This window comes from Elgaria multicarinata, chromosome 1 (assembly GCF_023053635.1).
Source record: "Elgaria multicarinata webbii isolate HBS135686 ecotype San Diego chromosome 1, rElgMul1.1.pri, whole genome shotgun sequence".
Taxonomy (NCBI): domain Eukaryota; kingdom Metazoa; phylum Chordata; class Lepidosauria; order Squamata; family Anguidae; genus Elgaria; species Elgaria multicarinata.
The window spans coordinates 7,509,733-7,530,136 of NC_086171.1; the positions used below are offsets into that span (position 1 = coordinate 7,509,733).

Genomic DNA, 20,404 nt, shown 5'->3' on the forward strand with positions numbered 1-20,404 from the left:
GCTTTTATGAGTATTATTTGCAAGCACTCATACACCGTCAGAGGTTTTGTGGTGATCTATAAAGAATGCTCGTAAAAACCAAGGTGGGATTTCTTTGTTTCGATGAAAAGTGCACAAAAAACCCAACCCACCAACCCTTACAGTGGCAAGGGAAGGCATGTGGTTGTGGCAGGAGGGATCTTGTGAGGCATCACCTTGAAATGATGGTTCTAAATAGGTCTGTGCTCCGCTGCATTTCGGATCCCCAAATCCGAAGCGGAGCAGGCCGATCCCCACCTCTGAAGCCTGGTTCCGAAGCGGATCGGGGGAGGTGCAGATCTGTGCAGAGCGGTTCAGAATGGTCTGAAGCTCCAGACGCAGGTAACTGTGGGGGAGGGGGCTTACCTGGTGCTGGCGGCCGCAGTCCATGTGGTGGCTGCGGTGGCACCAGGTAAGTGGGGGAGGGGGACCTATTCTGCTCCCATTTTGTCCCCACTTACCTGCCCCCACCACCCGCTGCGGAGGCAAGTAAGTGGGGAAGGGGGGCAAAATAGGGGCTGAATCTCAATCCGGCCCTCCAGATCTCGCTCCGGAGCAGATCAGGGGAGGGTCAAATCAACCCGAACCGGTTTGGGCCTGATCTGAAAGTTCTGGATCGGGCCCTGAAGTGGTTCGGGGTGGTGGTGCACAGCCCTAGTTCTTTTTTTTTCTTTTTTTTTTAAATAATTTTTATTTGTTTTCTACACTATATAAACATACAACATTACAATAGTAATAATAATAAAAAGAAAAACATCAAACAACTGCTACATACATATTTAATAAATGTTGAGTACATATATGTTGAATAAATATTACCTATACATTATCATATTACAACATATTCATTCTTAACATAAAAGTGCACCCCCCACCTCGGGATCTATTCCTGAGTCCAAAATCTAATCGTTTCTTCTGCTGGCGGTTTCCCACTTCCCTTAGTAAACACAAATATTAGGAACTGTTTCCAGATTCCTTCAAACTCATTTATTTTAGTTACGCCTTTTCTCCACTTAATATTACATGTCAGTTTATCATTAATGGCTATATCCCATACTTCTTTGTACCATTCTTCAATAGAATATTCCCCTTGAATCTTCCAGTTCCAAGCTACCATCAATCGTGCTGCAACCAGCAAACTCGATATCAGCTCTATAGTTTCTTTTCCACACTTTATATCTTCAAATAGTGACAGCAATGCAATTTTTGGTGTTTGTTCTATTTTCATTCCCACTATTTCTTCAATTTCTGAAAACACCATCTTCCATAATCTTTGTACATATTTGCATTGCCACCACATATGTAAATACGTTCCTTTTTCCCCACAACCTCTCCAACAATTTGCTGAATGCTGATCATTTATCTTATTCAATCTAATCGGGGTTAGGTACCACCTCCACAAAATTTTAAAATAGTTCTCCTTTATTCTCACTGATAAACTTCTCAACACTCTTTGTTTCCATAGTCCCTCCCATCTCTGTCGCCCTATTTGTACCTTCAAATCTGACTCCCATACCATTTTCTCTGAGTTCTCTCTAAACTCCTTTTCTAACAATATTTTATATATTTCACTCATTAACCCTTTTAAAACTATACTACCTCCTTTACCTTTTTCCTTATTTGCTATTAACTCTTCAAACTTCGTCATCTTTCTACAAACTCTATTATCTTTAATCCACTTTTTATTCCATTGTTCTAATTGCCCATATTCTAACCAAGATAATTTTTTCTCCTTTAACAATTTTTCCATATCCTCTCTTATTTTTATATCTCTTAACCAATCCTTTAGTTTTATTTTACTTTTCTCTTTTAATATTTTACATAATCTACCCTTCAGATCCTCTGGAAAATTCTTTAACATTATTATCGGTGCTAAGGGAGAGTTGCTCGGAAGCAGCTTCCCTTTAAATTTACTCCAAATTTCCCATTGAGTCCTCAGGAGTGGATTATCTATACTTCCAACCCACTTTCTCCCTCCATCTTTAAAAAAGACATTGTCCAAACTCATCTCTACATTACTTATAGTTTTTTCTTCCATCCAATATAAATCTCCTACTCCTATAATTGCTTCTACAATATGTCTTAATCTATTTGCTGCGTAGTATAATTTTATATTTGGGAGACCCAATCCGCCCTTTTTTTGGCTTAGATACCAATTATTTTTATTCACTCTTGCTCTCTTTTCTCCATTACAATATTTATTAATAATATTTTGCCAACTTTTTATCTCAGTTTCTGCTATTTTTATTGGTAACATCCTAAACACAAAATTAATTTTAGCTAATATCTTCATTTTTATTAAGGCTATTCTTCCAAACCAAGATAAATTTAATCTTTTATATTTCTCCAATTTCTCTAATACCTCTTTCTTTAACCTCGTTAAATTCTCCTTTTCAAGATTCTCTAAATTTTTTGTAATTTTAATTCCCAAATATTTAATCTCCTCCTTAACTCTCATTTCTATTCCCTTATGTTCCCATTCCTTTTCTTCCTTCTTAGTATAATTAAACAACATCATCTCTGATTTAGACCAATTTATTCTTAACCCTGTACTTTCTTCAAATTCCCTCAACTGATATTTAATTCTTTCTATTTTTCTTATTGGGTTCTTAATGGTCAATAAAGTATCATCCGCAAACATGTTTAACTTTATTTCCCTTACCTCTCCAATTCCTTCTAACTCTTCATCCTCCCTTAGTGCCTTCGCCAATACTTCCATAACCATTACAAACAGGACCGGCGAGAGCGGACATCCTTGTCTTGTACCTCTGGCTAGTCGTATCTTTTCAGTGAGTCCATCATTTACCACCACTACAGCTGTATTTTGGGAATATAACTGTTCTATTATGTTTTTAAATTTATTTCCAAATCCCAATTTATCTACAATAATCTTTAATGCCTGCCAGCTCACACAGTCAAAGGCCTTAAAAATATCCAATGCCATAATTCCTGCCTTGATATTTGATTTTTTTATTACATTTATTACATTTAAAACTCTTCCCACTAGATTATGCATCTGCCTTCCTGCCACAAACCCACATTGATCTTCTCCTATATATTCTGATATAAATTTATTTAACCGTTTAGCCATAATAGATGAGAAAATTTTAGCATCCTGATTTATTAACGAGATAGGTCTGTAAGAATCAGGACTAGTCAGGTCTTTATCTGGTTTTGGAATTAGAATTATCAATGAGTGTTCCCATGATTCAGGTATCTTCTCTCCTAATAATATCCTATTATAAAGTTTCAGTAACTTTGGAGCTAAAAATTCTTTAAAAACCTTATAATATTCTGATCCTAGACCATCTGCTCCTGGTGATTTACCAACTTTCAAATTATCAATGACATCTTCAACTTCTCTTTGAGTTATTACCTTCTCCATTAGCTCTTTATATTCTGGTTTTATTCCATTCTTTATAAACCTTCCAATATATTCCTCCACCTTTTCTTGTTGAGTTTCTTTACCCTTATATAGTTCCTGATAAAATTCCTGGAAAATTTTTATTTTATCTTTCATTATGTGACAATAATTCCCTCGATTATCCTTCAATACTTCTATCCCATTCCTCCCTTTTTCTTTTTGTGTGAGTCTGGCAAGCAACCTAGAATTCTTATTACTGTTTTCGAAATATTCCCTTTTCATATAAATTAAATTCTTTTGAACCTCCTCTAAATTTAAATTTTCTAATTGTTTCTTCTTAGCTTGTATTTCTACTAATTTGTATTTATTTTTACCTCGCCAATATTCTTCCTCAAGATTTCTAATTTCTATCTCTAACTTTTCCTGCTCTGCACGTTGTTGTCTTTTTAAGCTACACATCTCTCTAATACAAATTCCTCTTGCTACAGCCTTCATGGTGTCCCAAACGACTGACCCAGCTGTTCCTCCCTTTTCATTAATTTCCCATGACTCCGACAATTCCTTCTGAATTTTCTCTACCACTTTATTATATTTCAATATTTTTGTATTCACTTCAATTTTACCTTTTAACATAAGATATCTGCCATTATCATCCTTTTTTGTTTCTTCTAATATAAACCCACTTTTTTTTTAGATCAAAGTGGCCACTCCATTTTTTTTTGATGTCCCTAATGACTTTTCATAATAGGCTAACCACTTTAATTTTATCATATTCGAATTCTCGGAGCCTTGGTGTGTTTCTTGGACCATTATAATATCTGATCCTTCTTTATTAAACATTTGTTCTATTCTCCTCCTTTTCACGACTGCCCCCAAACCTTTAACATTGAGTGTTGATACTTTTATCTTTTTATCCATATTCACCCTTTTGAAGTCTCTTCTGATCCCTTGTGCTCTGCAACTCAAATTTACTTACATAAAAACACAAACTCCATACAACAAACCTCCACCCCCTTACCCCAACCCCTTCCCTCCTACCTTCCCCCCCTCCCCACCCCCCCACTCTGATCCCCCCCAAATCCCCATGAGTCTAGTACTCCAGCCATCTACTTTAAAGGGAGGGGGGAGGCAGTGCTGTGCCTGGCCGGCAAAGTTTCTATGTTTAGCATTTCTATCTGCAATTATCTCAAAATATGATTAACAATTCTATTACACCCCAGATGTCCCAGCCTCATTCCCCCCCATCCAATCCAGTCCCACTTGCTTCCCCATACAGACCCAGCCTCTTCAGCAACTCTTTACCTTGATCCAGTGAGGTTACTCTGTGTTCTCCCCCTCCATGTGTAAATCTTAGAAAAACAGGATAACCCCACGAGTATGTGATTTTGTTCTTCATTAGTGTTTCAGTTATTGGTTTAATACTACGTCTCCAATTTAATGTGTGTTGAGAGAGATCATTATAAATTTGCACTGCTTTGCCTTTGTACTGCAACTGAGCCATAGATCTCAATTCTTTCATAACTTGCTCTTTTTTATAATAGTTACCAAATTTCACCAAGATGTCTCTAGTCCCTTTGTAGTTTTGCCCCCCCACACGGTGGACTCGATCCAAATCCGATCCGTCTATTGGTAGGTCAGGCATCAGTTCTTTGAACCAATTCAGAATGATTTCTCTTAGATCTTCTCCTTGTGTTTGCTTTAGCTGTTTTATTCGAATCGATGAACGACGAGATTGATCCTCCAAGGCTATCAGTCTTAATTCATAATCTTTCAATTGAATATTTGTTGATTTTTCAAAAGCCTCTTGCTTCTTCTGGTTCAAATCAGCTTTTATCTCCAAATCTTTGATATTTTTTGAGTTGTCAGCTGTCTCCTCAGCCAGGACACGCATTTGTTGTCTAAAAACATCCATTTGCTGATCCATTTTTTAAAAAATAACAGTATTGTTCTCTGCAATTCATAGAATCATAGAATCATAGAATAGCAGAGTTGGAAGGGGCCTACAAGGCCATCGAGTCCAACCCCCTGCTCAATGCAGGAATCCACCCATTTTAATTTCCATTAATTTCCATTGCCATTTTAATTTCCACTAAAGAGGGTGGCTGGCTGCCAATTGCTTTTCCCCCTTCAGCCATGTTTTTTTCTTTTTTTGGCACTGTATCTAAGAGAACTGGGCCTGTATCTTCGTCCTCCTGTTCTCCTTCAGGGACTGGATTTTCCAGGTTGGAGAGATTATGGTTACTTGGTTTCTTTTTTTGTGTATTTAACCTTTTCCACTCCTTCCTAATTCTCCTTTTAATGTTAGACATAGGACACTTCTGGACAGGGCATAAATCTTTGAATCCAGCTCCCTTTCTTGGCAGTTATTTATTAGCTTATCTTCTGTGTGTTAAACACTCTTTCTTCTTCTCAGGGGGGGGGAATACATCAGATTCAAAACAGCATTCACTAGAGGGGACCAAAACTAGCCATACACAGTCTATCAATGCCGCACTTCACCCCCTCACCAAACGCTGCTATTTCTCCACCACCGCTCACCCCCCCTTCTTGCCAGCCGATGATAACTACAACAAACTGCTTTCCTCTTTATAAAGCCAGTATTTCAGTCTTTTCCACTTTGAAATAGAAGATAAGAGGTGAGATTCGCTATAAATCACGTCAGCATCTAACAAAAACAAGCTCTCTCTGCTTCACTGCGCCACAGCAGCAGGCAGCTTTACTTTCGCTTTTCACAGATGCTTATACAAACATTCCGTAAGCTCTCACCTTATCTCTCCCAGCTTTTCCGACACCAGCAAGTTAGATAATTAGCATTCATAGTCCTTTTCCATCATTTAATTAAAGATTTATGCCCATTAAAAAGGAGATAATTGCTTTTCCCAGCTGAGCCGGTTAGAGCCTCAGAAGAAACATGCTGACTCCATGGCTGCCAAGCTCCGCCCCCCCCACAGCCCTAGTTCTAAACTTAGTCAGAATCAGGGCCAGTGCCAAGGATAGGCATGGTGGGGCACCAGCCAAGGGCCCACAGCCCAGCAGGGACCCATTGACATGAACCCCCTGGACTTGCTCCTCATCTTCATGATTGCAACTTGCTTGATCACCTGCTTTTCCCTCTAGTGGCAGTGAGAAGGAGTAGCAGTAGATGCCACTGCTGACTTGCTCACCAGCTCTCTCCCCTTTAAGCAAGCAAGTGGCAGCAACTAGGACAGAGAGCAGGAGAAGCCGTAGCACCTGGTAACAATAAAGGTGAGAAGGTATACCGAAGATCATGAGAAGAGCCATGCTGATGGATAAATATTTAGAAAAACAAAATCTCCCGAAATTTATGGCAGAGCAAAAACAGAGAATGAATGGACCCATAACAACGTGTGAAATGGTGGAGAAAATAAAACAGATCAATTTGGGGAAAGCTCCAGGACCGAATGGACTATTGGGGCTATACTATAAGAAGTGTGAAGAGGAACTGTTACAGCCATTACAAAAGACAATGAACTCCATATTGACGAGTGGAAATATACTGGATTCTAGGCGTACAGCGTATATAACACTGATACCAAAGGAAGGACAAGATACAACGATGACTAAGAACTATAGGCCAATATCATTGCTTAATAATGATTACAAATTATTTGCAGCAATTCTGGCAGAGAGGCTTAAAAAGATTTTATGAGATTACCTCCATGAAGACCAAAGTGGCTTTCTACCAAAAAGACATCTGAGAGATAATATGAGAAAAGTGCTGAATAATTTAGGGATGTGCTCCGCTCCGATTAGAATCGGAGAATTAGAAGCGAATTGGCCTGCTCCGCCTTGCCCAGAGGCGGAGTAGAAGCGGACTGTGGACCCTTAGAAGCACGGCGAAGAGAAGTGCCCATAGGAGAAGCGCTTCTCTTTTTGCGGAGCGATCCGACCACCATTTTGGAAAATTTCGCCAATAGGATTGCATTGCGGGAAAAAATAGGGGGTAACTCTGTTGTTTTTTAAGCTATCTTTGTGAAAGTTCGTGTGCTTAGAGAGTCGTGGCTGGGGGTCATTTTGAGCCTACTCTCAGCTCTCTGTGTGGTGCGGTTCGCTTGCTAGAATTTTTTAAAAAGTAGGGTAAAGGCGGGAAAAAGATTACCTTTTCGATTGCTGAGGGGCAGAGTCAACTCCCGGTCATGATCACATGATCCCAAAGTTGGAGGAGGGGATAGGCAAAACGGGTAACTTGGGATTCTAGGAACTTCTCTTTCTTAGTCTGAACGGACTTTTCCCAGTATTTTTTAAAACAGTAGCCCCACCAAATGCACGAACACAAACTGAAATCATATACTAAGCAAATAAATAACAGATAGGAAACACGGCACTGCTACCCACCCTAACCTTGGGGAACAACTGAATAGATGTGGTGCAAGGGGATGAGCTCCCCTAGGGCATGTGGAAGTGCCCAGTGCACACACACTGGGAGGGTCATCAGAGCCCTCCAAAGAGCAACCAGTGGAGACTAATGCCTATTATGAGTTGAAGTGTTAGTTTGCTTCTTAAAGACTGGTCCCTAGACAGGGCCAGTCAAATTGGCATATCCCCCTCCCCCTGGGCACGTCCACTTTCCTCTTCCTGTAAAAGACAGATATAGCCTTTTAAAAAAAATTCTTCCTGTTGTTTATTCAGTAACACTGCTGCTTTTAATTCTACCCCTCCTTTGTTTGTTTATTTATTTATTTATTCCATTTTATATTTACACCCTATAGCCCAAGCTCTCCTGGCTTTTCCCCTTCAGTGAGGTCAGGCAGGCTTTCATTGTGGTTCAACTCCTTATTGTTGTTGTTATTATTATTGCTATTAATATTAATTAGTACTGCTATTATTAACATTATTATTTTGTTGTTGTTTAGTAATGGCTGTGAACACAGTGAAGTCAATCAACTCTGAAGCAAGGATCACAAAGCTTTACTCTTATCCTCCTAGCCTCCTAGTTATGGGATGCAAAAGAAAAGGCATCTCTCTGTGCTGCTCCCACCTCACAGGGATGGTTTGCATTACTAGCTTTGAAACTATCTTTGGATCACTTCCTTGTGCCCCCAGAAATATCTGCTGCCTGCCTGCCTTCCCTCCCTCCTCCCCTGCCTGCCTCGCGGGGATGGTTTTTGTGTGTCTTGCTTTGACTCAGGGGATAAGTCCTTCCTGCGCTCACATAGACTTTTTGAAGTTCCAAATCAATTTTTCAAGAGTGGAAGAAGATTCATATTAGGTTTATCTCTACTCCCCAATTCATGGCATGTTGGGATTTCCTTTGAAATGGCCCCATTGAGCTGTCTGCAGCTTTAAATCCCTGAGATACTGGGGTGTCCGATTTTCAAATATTCCCCAAAAATCAGGGGATGATGGGATTTGCTTGAGTCTTGGCATGCATGTGTATACATACATGAGGTGTCATGTTGCCAAACTTGAGGTTTCTAACATGAAAATTGATGTAGTTCTAGCATGGGACTTGATTTGGGGTGAGTTAAAAGGTTAAAGCCCCGCCAAAAATCAGGAGATGATGGGATTTGCTTGAAACTTGGCATGAATGTGGATCAAGTTGGAATCTGTGAGGGTGCCTGCTTCATTTTTTTTTATCTGTCAAAATATCAGAGCAGATTTTCAAAAATCCCCAAAAATCAGGGGATGATGGGATTTGCTTGAGTCTTGGCATGCATGTGTATACATACATGAGGTGTCATGGTGCCTAATTTGACATTTCTGACATGACATTTGACATAGTTCTAGCATGGGACTTGATTTGGGGTGCATTAGAGGTTAAAGCACCGCCAAAAATCAGGGTATGATGGGATTTGCTTGAAACTTGGCATGAATGTGGATCTAGATGGCATGTGTGAGGGTGCACATTTCAAAAAAATTTGTCTGTCAAAATATCGGAGAACAGTCCATGTCTGAAAATGGGGTGTCCGATTTTCATAAATTCCCCAAAAATCAGGGGATGATGGGATTGGCTTGTGTCTTGGCACGCATGTGTATACATACATGAGGTGTCATAGTGCCAAGTTTGAGATTTCTAATGTGAAAATTGACGTAGATATCAAAAGGGCTGTGAATTGGGGTTATGGGTGGTGCTGTAGAGGTTAAAAGCCCCACCAAAAATCAGGGGATGACGGGATTTGCTTGAAACTTGGCATGATTGTGGATCTAGATGCCATCTGTGAGGGTGCCCACTTCAAAAAAAATTATCTGTCAAAATGTCAGAGAACAGTCCATGTCTGAAAATAGGGTGTCCGATTTTCAAAAATTCCCCCAAAATCAGGGGATACTTGGATTGGCCTGAGGCTTGGCATGCATGTGTATATGTCCGTGAGGTGTCATGGTACTAAACTTGAGGTTTCTAACTTTAACAGAAATAAAGTTTTAGACTTTTTTGGATTTCAATTCAAGCCTATGGGGGGGGGAAGCAGAGCTCTGATCCAGATCTGGAGCTCCGCAGCAGAGCGTAGCGGACTATAGGTGAAGCGGGGCAGAGCGAAGTGGCCTGATCCGCAAATTGCGGATCTGGAAGAGAAGCGGATGGGGGGGTCCGTGCACACCCCTACTGAATATACCGTATTTCTTCGATTGTAAGACACCATCGATTGTAAGATGCACACTAATTTCAGTATCACCAACAGGAAAAAAGCTTTGATTCTAAGAAATAACAAACACACCCGCAATTCTAAGATGCACCCCGTTTTTAGAGATGTTTATATGGGGGGAAAAGTGCATCTTAGAATCGAAGAAATAGGGTAATAATATATCTAGAAAAACATCCTGAAAGACAAGCAGCACTAATATTTTTAGATGCGGAGAAAGCCTTTGATAATTTGAACTGGGACTTTATGGTTAGGGTCCTAGAACAAGTGGACTTGGGTAAGAACTTTAGAAAATGGGTGAAGTCAATTTATAACCACCAGAAAGCGCAAATCATTGTTAATGGAGTCCTTACTAGCACATGTGATATAGAAAGAGGGACAAGACAGGGCTGTCCTGTCTCCTCTGTTATTCATCATGGTGTTGGAGGTTTTGAATCAGGACATAAGACAAGATGAACGAATTGGTGGAGTAAGTCTTTAAAAAGAGACATACAAATTGAGGGCCTTTGCAGACGATTTGGTTATCATACTGGAGGACCCTCTAAAAGGAGTTGAGACCATGATGAGTAAACTTAAAGAGTTTGTTGCAGTAGCAGGGTTTAGGGTTAATAGAAAATGAAATATTAACCAAGAACGTGGAAATACAAGAAGAAAGAAAGCTGACAAAGGGGATGAGCTTTAAAATAGAGAAAAAGGTTAAATACTTGGGAATTGTGCTGACAAATATGAACTGTATGTTATATGCTAATAATTATGTGAAAGTATGGAATGAAATTAAAGAGGACCTAGGTAAATGGGAGAAATTGAGGTTGTCACTGTTGGGAAGAATTGCCATGATAAAAATGAATGTTTTGCCAAAAATGTTATTTCTGTTCCAAACAATATCTATTGTAAAAGGGGACGTACCATTCAAACAATGGCATAGAGATATTTCTAGATTTATTTGGTAAGGTAAAAAATCAGGAATAAAAATTAAAATTCCACAAGATGCCAAAGAAAGAGGAGGTTTGGGACTACCCGATCTGAAATTGTACTTCTATGCATGTTGCTTGGTGTGAATGAAAGAATGGGTAGTGTTGGAGAACAGACAGCTATTAGAGTTGGAGGGGCATGATATAAGATTTGGGTTGCATGGATATTTGTGGTATGAGAAAGCAAAAGTCAATGTGGACTTTAACAATCATTTTGTTAGAAGGTCTATTTTGAATGTATGGAAGAAATACAAATTGAGATTATTTCAGAAGATTCCAATGTGGGTGTCGGCTCAAGAAGCTTTTTGCAGAAGAGAACTATTGAGTGGACACAAATGGTTAAAATATAGGGATGTCCTGGAGACAACCCAAGGAGAGACCAAATTAAAAACGAGAGAGGAGTTGGTAAAAGAAAGACATATATGTCAACGGTTTTTGTATCTACAGATCCAGGAGAAGTTTGAGTCATTTAAAAGAGGGGGGATTTGAAGGGTCAAAATAATTGTTCGAAGAAGTATTCTGTACTAATGATGAACATTTTATTGGTAAAGTATATAAACTGTTATTACAGCTAGAGGGGGAAAAAGAACAAATGAAGGACTGTATGGTCAGATGGGAAAACTATGTGGGGCGCAAGATTCCAATTGAATTATGGAAAAATATGTGGACAAAAGGTTTACAGTACACATTAAGTACCAGACTAAAGGAAAATGATTATAACATGATGTATAGATGGTATATGTCTCCATCAAAGTTAGCAAAAATGTATAGTGGTTGTTTGGGGGACTGTTGGAAATGCGAAGAACAAGAAGGAATCTTTTATCATATATGGTGGTCTTGTAAAAGAGCAAAAGCATACTGGGTTAAAATACATGTATTAATGCAAATATTTTTAAAGATAAACATAGAAATGAAACCAGAATTGTTTTTTCTTGGACTCAGGGATGATCAATTTAAAGAAAAAAGATTGTTATTTCAACTAGGGGTGTGCACGGACCCCCCGCTCCGCTTCTCTTCCAGATCCACGATTTGTGGATCGGGCCATTTCGCTCCGCCCCCGCTTCACCTATGTCCGCTCCGCTGCGGAGCTCCGGATCCGGATCGGAGCTCCATTTTTCCCCCCATAGGCTTGCATTCAGCTAAAAAAGTATACAACTTTTTTTCTGTTAAAGTTAGAAACCTCAAGTTTGGCACCATGACACCTCATGGATGTATACACATGCACGCCAAGACTCAAGGCGATCCCATCATCCCCTGATTTTTGAGGAATTTATGAAAATCGGGCACCCCATTCATACCCCTTTCAATAGCTCTGTCAATTTGCATGTTAGAAACCTCAAACTCACCACCATGATAGCTTATCCAGGGATATACATGCACACCGAGACTCAAGGCAGTCCCATCATCCCCTGATTTTTGGGGAATTTATGAAAATCGGGCACCCCATTCACACCCCTTTCCATAGCTCTGTCAATTTGCATGTTGGAAACCTCAAACTCACCACCATGATAGCTTATCCAGGGATACACATGAACGCCAAGACTCAAGGCAGTCCCATCATCCCCTGATTTTTGGGGAATTTATGAAAATCGGGCACCCCATTTGCAGACGTGGACTGTTCTCTGACATTTGGACAGATAAAAAAAGGGAAGTGGGCACACTCACAGATGCCATCTAGACCCACAATCATGCGAAGGTACAAGGCAATCCCATCATCCCCTGATTTTTGGCAGAGCTTAAACCCGCAGACAGCTCAATGGGGCCATTTCAAAGGAAATCCCAACATGCCATGAATTGGGGAGTAGAGATCAACCTAAATATGAATCTTCTTCCACACTTGAAAAATGGATTTGGAACTTCCAAAAGTCTAATTGAGCGCAGGAAGGACTTCTCCCCTGAGTCAAAGCCAGACACACACAACATCCCTGCGAGGTGGGCAGGGGAGGAGGGAGGGAAGGCAGGCAGGCAGCAGACATTTCTGGGGGCATAAGGAAGTGAGCCAAGGATAAGCCAGTAATGCACATAAAATGGAATAAATAAATAAATAAATAAACAAAGGAGGGGTGGAATTAAAAGCAGCAGTGTTGCTGAATAAAGAACAAGAAGAACTTTAAAAAAAAGGCTATATCTGACTTTTACCAGTAAGAGGGTGTGTGTGGACGTGCCCAAAGGGGGAATCATCTGCCAGTTTGACTGTTCCTGTCTAGGTACAAGTCTTTAAGAAGCAAACAATCACTTCAACTCATGATAGGCATTGCTCCACTGGGTTACTCTTTAGGGGGCTCTGATGGCCCTCCAAGTACAGGAGAGTGAGGGAACGTCCACATGCCCTAGGGGAGCTCATCCCCTTGCACCACATCTATTCAGTTGTTCCCCAAAGTTAGGGTGGGTAGCACTGCTGTGTGCTTCCTATCTGTTAGTATGATTCCAGGTTGTGTTTGTGCATTTGGTGGAGCTACTGTTTTAAAAAAACACTGGGAAATCTCCATTCAGAGTAGAAAGAGAAGTTTCCCAGAATCCCAAGTTACCCATTTTGCCTATCCCCTCCTCCAACTTTGGGATCATGTGATCATGACCGGGAGTTGACTCTGCCCCTCAGCAATCAAAAAGGTAATCTTTTTCCCGCCTTTACCCTACTTTTTAAAAAATTCTAGCAAGCGAACCGCACCATGCAGAGAGCTGAGAGTAGACTCAAAATGACCCCCAGCCATGACTCTCTAAGCACAAGAAGTTTCAGAAAGATAGCTTCAAAAACAACACAGTTATCCCCTTTTCTTTTCCACAATGCAATCATAAGGGCGAAATTATTATTATTATTATTATTATTATTATTATTATTATTATTATTATTATTTATTTATTTATATAGCACCATCAATGTACATGTTGCTGTACAGAGTAAAACAGTAAATAGCAAGACCCTGCCGCATAGGCTTACATTCTAATAATGTTCCAAAATGGCGATCGGATCGGTCCGCCGAAAAAGGATCACTCCGAAAATGGGCGCTTCTCTTTGCCTTGCTTCTAGGGGTCCGCGGTCCGCTTCTACTCCGCCTCTGGGCAAGGCGCAGCAGGCCAATTCGCTTCTGATTCTCCGCTTCTAATCGGAGCGGAGCACATGCCTAATTTCAACCTATGGTGACAGTGGCAAGACTACTATATGCACAATATTGGGGGGAAAACACAATCACCAACAATGGAAGAATGGCTTTTCAAAGTGATGGAACTGGCGGAGATGGCGAAATTAAGTACGCTAGTACATGAAAGAACAATAGCCTCGTATCTATTGGACTGGAAACCTTTTATTGAGTATATACAAGAACAGCGAAAGGATGATTTATTTGTTTTTGGGTTTTATATATAACCTGCACCTTTGCCTTTGATCTATATACATTAGCTTGTTGTGAAATTCGTACCTGGCAATATAGAAACAACGAAGGTTTGCCGTCTGACATGAAGATCGCTTTAAATGAAATATAGCCTTATGTATTGTGTTTATCTTACTAGATGTATGTGTGATGCAGTAGTTTGCATAGTTTGTATAGTTTATTTTTTGTTTGTTTTTTGTACCTTCCTTATGTGTCTCTTGTTTGTGGAAAATAAATAAAAGTATTAATTGGCGGGGAAAAGAAGAGCCCTGACGCTGGTTCAGAAGAAGGTTCCATCTGTTCCAGGATTCTGTTCACACAGTGGCCAACAAGTTGCCCTTGGGAAACTCACAAGCAGGACAGCACCCTCCTGCCCATGTTCCCCAACAACTGGTGTAAATAGGCATTCTGCCTCTGATACTGAAAGTAGCATACAGCCATCAGGACTAGTAGCCACTGAGAGCCTTCTCCTCCATGAATTGGTCTAACCCCCTTTTAAAGCCATCCAAATTGGTGGCCATCACTATGGCCGTTGCTAGATGAGGGTTTAGCCTGGGCTGATTCCCAGGCTCACCCCTGTGCATCCAGATGATGCACAGGGGAACCTGGGGTCAGCCCGGGCTAAACCCTCCCTTGACCCAGGATAACCGGATCCGCTTGTGGCCCAGTTTTTCTGCAGTCCCGGCCTGAGCCCGGGGCTGCGGAAGGTCTAGCTAGTTCCACGGCTTTTCCCGGCTACGCAGCTTACAAGTAGCCGGGAGAAGCCGCGCTGTGCCCATCAGGCTGGAGGGAATCGTGGGGGGGGGGAGAGAGATGGGGGCCAGGGGAGAAGAGCAGACCCGGCAGGAGAGATGGGGTGAAGAGCAGAGCCAGGGTGGGGAGATCACGGCCAGGGAGTATTGGAGATTGTGGCCGGGGGGTGGAGGGGGCATTGGACATGGCGAGCAGAGGGGGGCGTGCAAGTGAGCGAGGGGGACTGGGTGAGCGAGCGAGCGGGGCAGCCGGGCAGGCGAGCGAGTGGGGGGGCCCAGGCGAGCGAGCAAGCGAGGGGCAGGTGGGCGAGCGAGCAATTGGGGGGCCAGATGGGAGAGCGAGCAAGCTAGCGGGGGGCCCGGGCGGGCAAGCGAGGGGGCGGGGAGCAGGTGGGGGGGCAGATGAAATTCATGACTCCCCCAGAGATCTATGGCTTACTTGTGCAAGGTACCAGCTCCTCTTTGCCTGCCCGCCCATGCCCGCCTCTCTCCCTGCCTGCCTGCCTGCCAATGCCCAACTGCCTGGGAGCCGTACTTGTGAGGTAGCTGGATCTGCTGGGACTGACTTCCCCATAGATCTATGGCATCTCTGCCTGCCTCTCTGCCCGCCTGGTGCTTGGGAGCTGTGCTACATGATGGGCTTTGTGGTTCGTGCCCACAAGCCTCCGGCATGCTTGCTCCCAATGCTGCCTGTCCTCCTCTGTGCCCACCTCGTAGGGATTGTTTGAGTGTGTCTTGCTTTGACTTAGGGGATAAGTCCTTCCTGCGCTCACTTAGACTTTTTGAAGTTCCAAATCAATTTTTCAAGTGTTGAAGAAGATTCATATTTAGGTTTATCTACTCCCCAATTCATGGCATGTTGGGATTTCCTTTGAAATGGCCATGAATAAAGCCCATTGAGCTGTCTGCAGCTTTAAATCCCTGAGATACTGGGGTGTCCGATTTTCAAAAATCCCCCCAAAATCAGGGGAGGCTTGGATTTGCTTGAGGCTTGGCATGCATGTGTATACATGCATCAGGTTTCATTGTGCCTAATTTGATGTTTCTAACGTGAAAATTGACAGAGTTCTAGCATGGGACTTGAATTGGGGTGAGTTAAAAGGTTAAACCCCTGCCAAAAATCAGGGGGTGATGGGATTTGCTTGAAACTTGCCATGAATGTGGATCTAGATGCCATCTGTGAGGGTGCCCGCTTCAAAGTTTTTATCTGTCAAAATGTCAGAGTAAATCCCATTTCTGAAAATGGGGTGTCCGATTTTCAAAAATTCCCCAAAAATCAGGGGTTGCTTGGATTTGCTTGAGGCTTGGCTTGCATGTGTATACATGGATAGGCTATCATGGTGCCGAGTTTGAGGTTTCTAACATTAACAGAAAAAAGTTGTAGGCTTTTTTGGATTTCAATGCAAGCCTATGGGGGGAAAAGTGGAGCTTCGATCCGGTTCTGGAGCTCCGCAGCGGAGCGGAGTGGACTATAGGCGGAGCGGGGCAGAGCGGACCCAATCAGGAAGTTGCGAATCTGGAAGAGAAGCGGATCGGGGGGTCCCTGCACATCCCTATCCAAAACACACTTAAAGCTGAACGGTGGTTAGAAAGCTTTAGGGTCTTTTTTCTGAAACGATCCTTAAGGCAATCACTCCGAGGGGGGTGGGTGAATAGGATACCCCAGTAACTGCTTTGAGCTTCTCCAGACACTGCATACGCTAGCACCTCAAAGGAACATGGCCCATCTCCTAAAAAAAAGTCCCAGGAAAGGTTGCTCTGAGCCACCAGAACTGGGCAGAGAGATCCGCCATGCACTTGTCAATCTCAGCCTACCACTACTGAGCTGACCCTGTTACCACGACTTCAGGAAAGGTTAAACCTCAGGCCCAGGAGTCCCATCTTTCTGCTAAGGATTGGGAACTCCCTACCACCTGAGTCTGGGCATAAACCCAGAATCCAAATCATATGCAAGTCCTAGTCTATACAAACCCTCACTACTTTTCATGGCATAGTTCTTAGATATCCAAAGTCCAAATAGCAAAGCGTCCATGTGCAGAGTGCTTTCAAAGTCCCAAGCGGAGATGGAATCCAAAGCAGGAGGGAGGTCAGGCCTTGCGTTGAATGAAACCTAGCAAAGCCTTTTCAGCTTTGCACCAGCATTTAAGGCCTATTCAAAGCCACTTGACGGACAGGTCCTCTGACCTGTAAACCATGCCCACGTGCCAAGAGGGCTGGATGTTACAACCCACTTTGAAGAGCAGCCCCCACCTTTTTATTTATTTATTACATTTACATCCAGCCTTTTTTCCTCCAAGGAACCCAAGGCGGAGTACATAATCCTCCTCCTCCTCCTCCTTCCTCCTCCTCCTCCTCCTCCTCTCCTTTTTATCCTCACAACAACCACCCTGTGAGAGGCGTTCTGTCAGTTATTGTGGTCCCAAGCCGGGTAAGGCTTTATCGGTTAAAACCAGCACCTTGAATTGGGCTTGGAAACATATAGGCAGCCAATGCAAGCGGGCCAGAATCGGTGTTATATGTTTGAACCTTCTGGTTCCAGTTATCAATCTGGCCGCTGCATTTTGCCCAAGCTGCAGCTTCTGAACCGTCTTCAAAAGCTGCCCCATGAAGAGAGCATTGCAGTAATCTAATTTGGAGGTTACCAGAGCAGGAACGACTGAGGCTAGGTTATCCCTATCCACATAAGGGCATAGCTGGGCCACCAAATGGAGTTGGTAGAAGGCACTCCGTGCCACCGAGGCCACCTGGGCCTCAAGTGACAGAGACGGTTCTAGGAGAACCCCCAAGCTACAAAATGGCAAACATATGATTAAGTTACCATGTAAATCAGGCCCAAACCCTACCTCGATGACTAAATGACTTACATATTATCCCAGCAATGGTTTCCAGTGCTTATACCTTGGTCTAGTTTTGGTGCTTTTCAATGAATGTAAACAAACAGGAAGCTATTTAAAACTACAATAATAATGTAGGTGGTAATTAAATGCTATTAATGTTGCAATGGGGAAGACAACCATTGCCAATTCAAATGGAATGAGGCAGTTTTACCCAGTGTTCCCAACCAACCAGATGCTTTATAAGTATACCTGTGCATCAACTCCTCTTTTCAGTTAGTGGCGATGAATTTCTGGGAGACTGTGCTTTGTGCTTTCTTAGCATGCCTCTTGGTAACCATTGTTGGCGGACTCTATACAGTAGGAGCATTTCGCAAGAGAAAACCGAAGGAACCCCCCTTGGACAAAGGCTTCCTTCCATGGCTCGGACACGGGCGAAGTTTCATGAGGAGCCCTGAAGAGTTTTTGGAAAGGATGCGGAAGAAACATGGGGATATTTTCACCGTGTTGCTCGGAGGCAGTTACATGCATTTCGTGATGGACCCTCATTCTTACAGAAACATGGTAAAGGAGTCAAAAGACAAACTGGATTTTTATAAATTTGGATCAATAATAGTTTTTAATACATTTGATTTCTGCACATCTGAATCTCAGCACAAGATTGTCCAAACAGTTAGCAAGAAGAATCTCAAAGGTCAGAGTCTAACTCTCCTGAACCAGGCGATGATGGAGAATTTAAGGGCCGTGATGCTTCACAGCCAGGATTCAGGCGAGGGGAAAAGATGTTGGCAGCAGGATGGAGTCCTCCACTTTAGCTACAAAACCGTCTTCCAGGCTTCTTTTCTGACATTGTTTGGAACTGAGCCAGATGAAGATGTAGAAAGCAAAGAAAATGGTAAGGATAATAAAGTAGCACAGTGTGGAGAGTTGTTTGAATATTTCCAGAAATTTGACCATTTCTTTCCCCAAATGGCCTTCAACATGCTGAATCCTCTGGGCAAGAAGGAGACACGGAGATTGAAGGATTATTTTTGGGACATTCTGTCAGTAGAAAAGATATACCAGAAGGAAAACATTAGCAGTTGGGTAGCTGAGCAAGATCAGCAGATGGCTGAGACTGGGATGAGTGAAAAGATGCGGACCAAATTCCTGCTGCTGCTTCTCTGGACATCTCAAGCTAATACTGGTCCAGCTACTTTCTGGATTCTTGTGCACCTCCTGAAATATCCAGAAGCAATGAAGGCAGTGAGGGAAGAGGTGGACAGAGTATTAAGAGAGACAGATCAGGAACTGAAACCAGACAGCCCCTTCTACAACATGTCCTTGGATACCATAAAGACTCCTCTTCTGGACAGTGCAATAGAGGAAACTCTACGCCTGAAAGCGAGTCCTTTTCTGTTCAGAAGTATAGTACAGGATGCAGATCTTAAGATGGCTGACGGGAGAGAATATATTTTCCGGAAAGGAGACAATCTTCTTCTTTTCCCCTTCATTGCACTGCAAATGGATCCAGAAATTCATCCCGACCCCCAGACATTCAAATATGACAGGTTCGTGAACCCAGATGGTACAAAAAAAGAATTCTTTAAGAATGGGAAAAAGCTGAAGTGTTACAGTATGCCTTTTGGTGGCGGTGCCACAATGTGCCCTGGGCGGTTCTTTGCAATTAGCGAAATGAAGATGTTTGTCATCTTGACGCTCACCTACTTTGACATGGAACTGATTAATGCAGAAGAAGAAATACCGCCAATAGATGGATCACGCTATGGGTTTGGAACGGCACATCCTTCTTATGATATTCAGTTTAGGTATCGATTGCGTTTTTAAAGGGAAGGAGACATAAACTTCTCAGTACATTCATTTGCAATCATTCATTGTTTTATCCTGGTGGGAACAGTCTGTAAAATACTCTTCATGATGTTTTCTTTAAATACGGAGTACCAACATTCCAGGCAGTGTCTATGTTATTTTGCATTGGCATAGAATAAGAAGTAGGGATGTGCTCCGCTCCGATTAGGAGCGTAGAAGCAGTAGCGGATTGGCCTGCTCCGCCTTACCCAGAGGCGGAGTAGGAGCGGACCGTGGACCCCCTAGAAGCAAGGCGAAGAGAAGCGACCATTTTTCGGAGCTCCGAGTTCAGGCGGAGTGCTCCGGTCGCCATCTTGAAAACATTTCGCCATAGGATTGCATTGCGGCAAATAATCGCGCATAACTATTTTGTTTTTGAAGCTATCGCTCTGGAAATTCTTGTGCTCAGAGAGTCGTGGATGGGGGTCATTTTGAGACCACTCTCACCTCTCTGCGTGCTGTGGTTCACGTGCAATATTTTTTTAAAAATCGGGTCAACCGCGCGGCTCAAACTGCGTTTCGGCTTTTCGCCCATAGGATTGCATTGAGGGAAAGAATCGGGGATAACTGGGGGGGTGGTTTAAGCTATCGTTCTGAAAATTCTTGTGCACAGAGAGTCGTGGATGGGGGTCATTTTGAGACCACTCTCA

At 42.5% G+C, this 20,404-nt stretch overlaps 3 protein-coding genes across 3 annotated transcripts in view; 2 read left to right on the forward strand and 1 right to left on the reverse strand.

Annotated features, from left to right (window-relative positions):
* The window catches only part of LOC134396357 (7-alpha-hydroxycholest-4-en-3-one 12-alpha-hydroxylase-like), a 210,086-nt gene that overhangs the window by 126,480 nt on the left and 63,202 nt on the right, over positions 1-20,404 (forward strand). The gene's annotated exons all lie outside the window — the stretch shown is intronic.
* Positions 1-20,404, reverse strand: part of LOC134396320 (7-alpha-hydroxycholest-4-en-3-one 12-alpha-hydroxylase-like) — a 319,750-nt gene that overhangs the window by 48,007 nt on the left and 251,339 nt on the right. The gene's annotated exons all lie outside the window — the stretch shown is intronic.
* LOC134413610 (5-beta-cholestane-3-alpha,7-alpha-diol 12-alpha-hydroxylase-like) lies at positions 18,192-19,733 on the forward strand. Its single transcript, XM_063115819.1, has one exon. It carries the CDS (start codon positions 18,192-18,194, stop codon positions 19,731-19,733), a length of 1,542 nt encoding a protein of 513 aa, XP_062971889.1.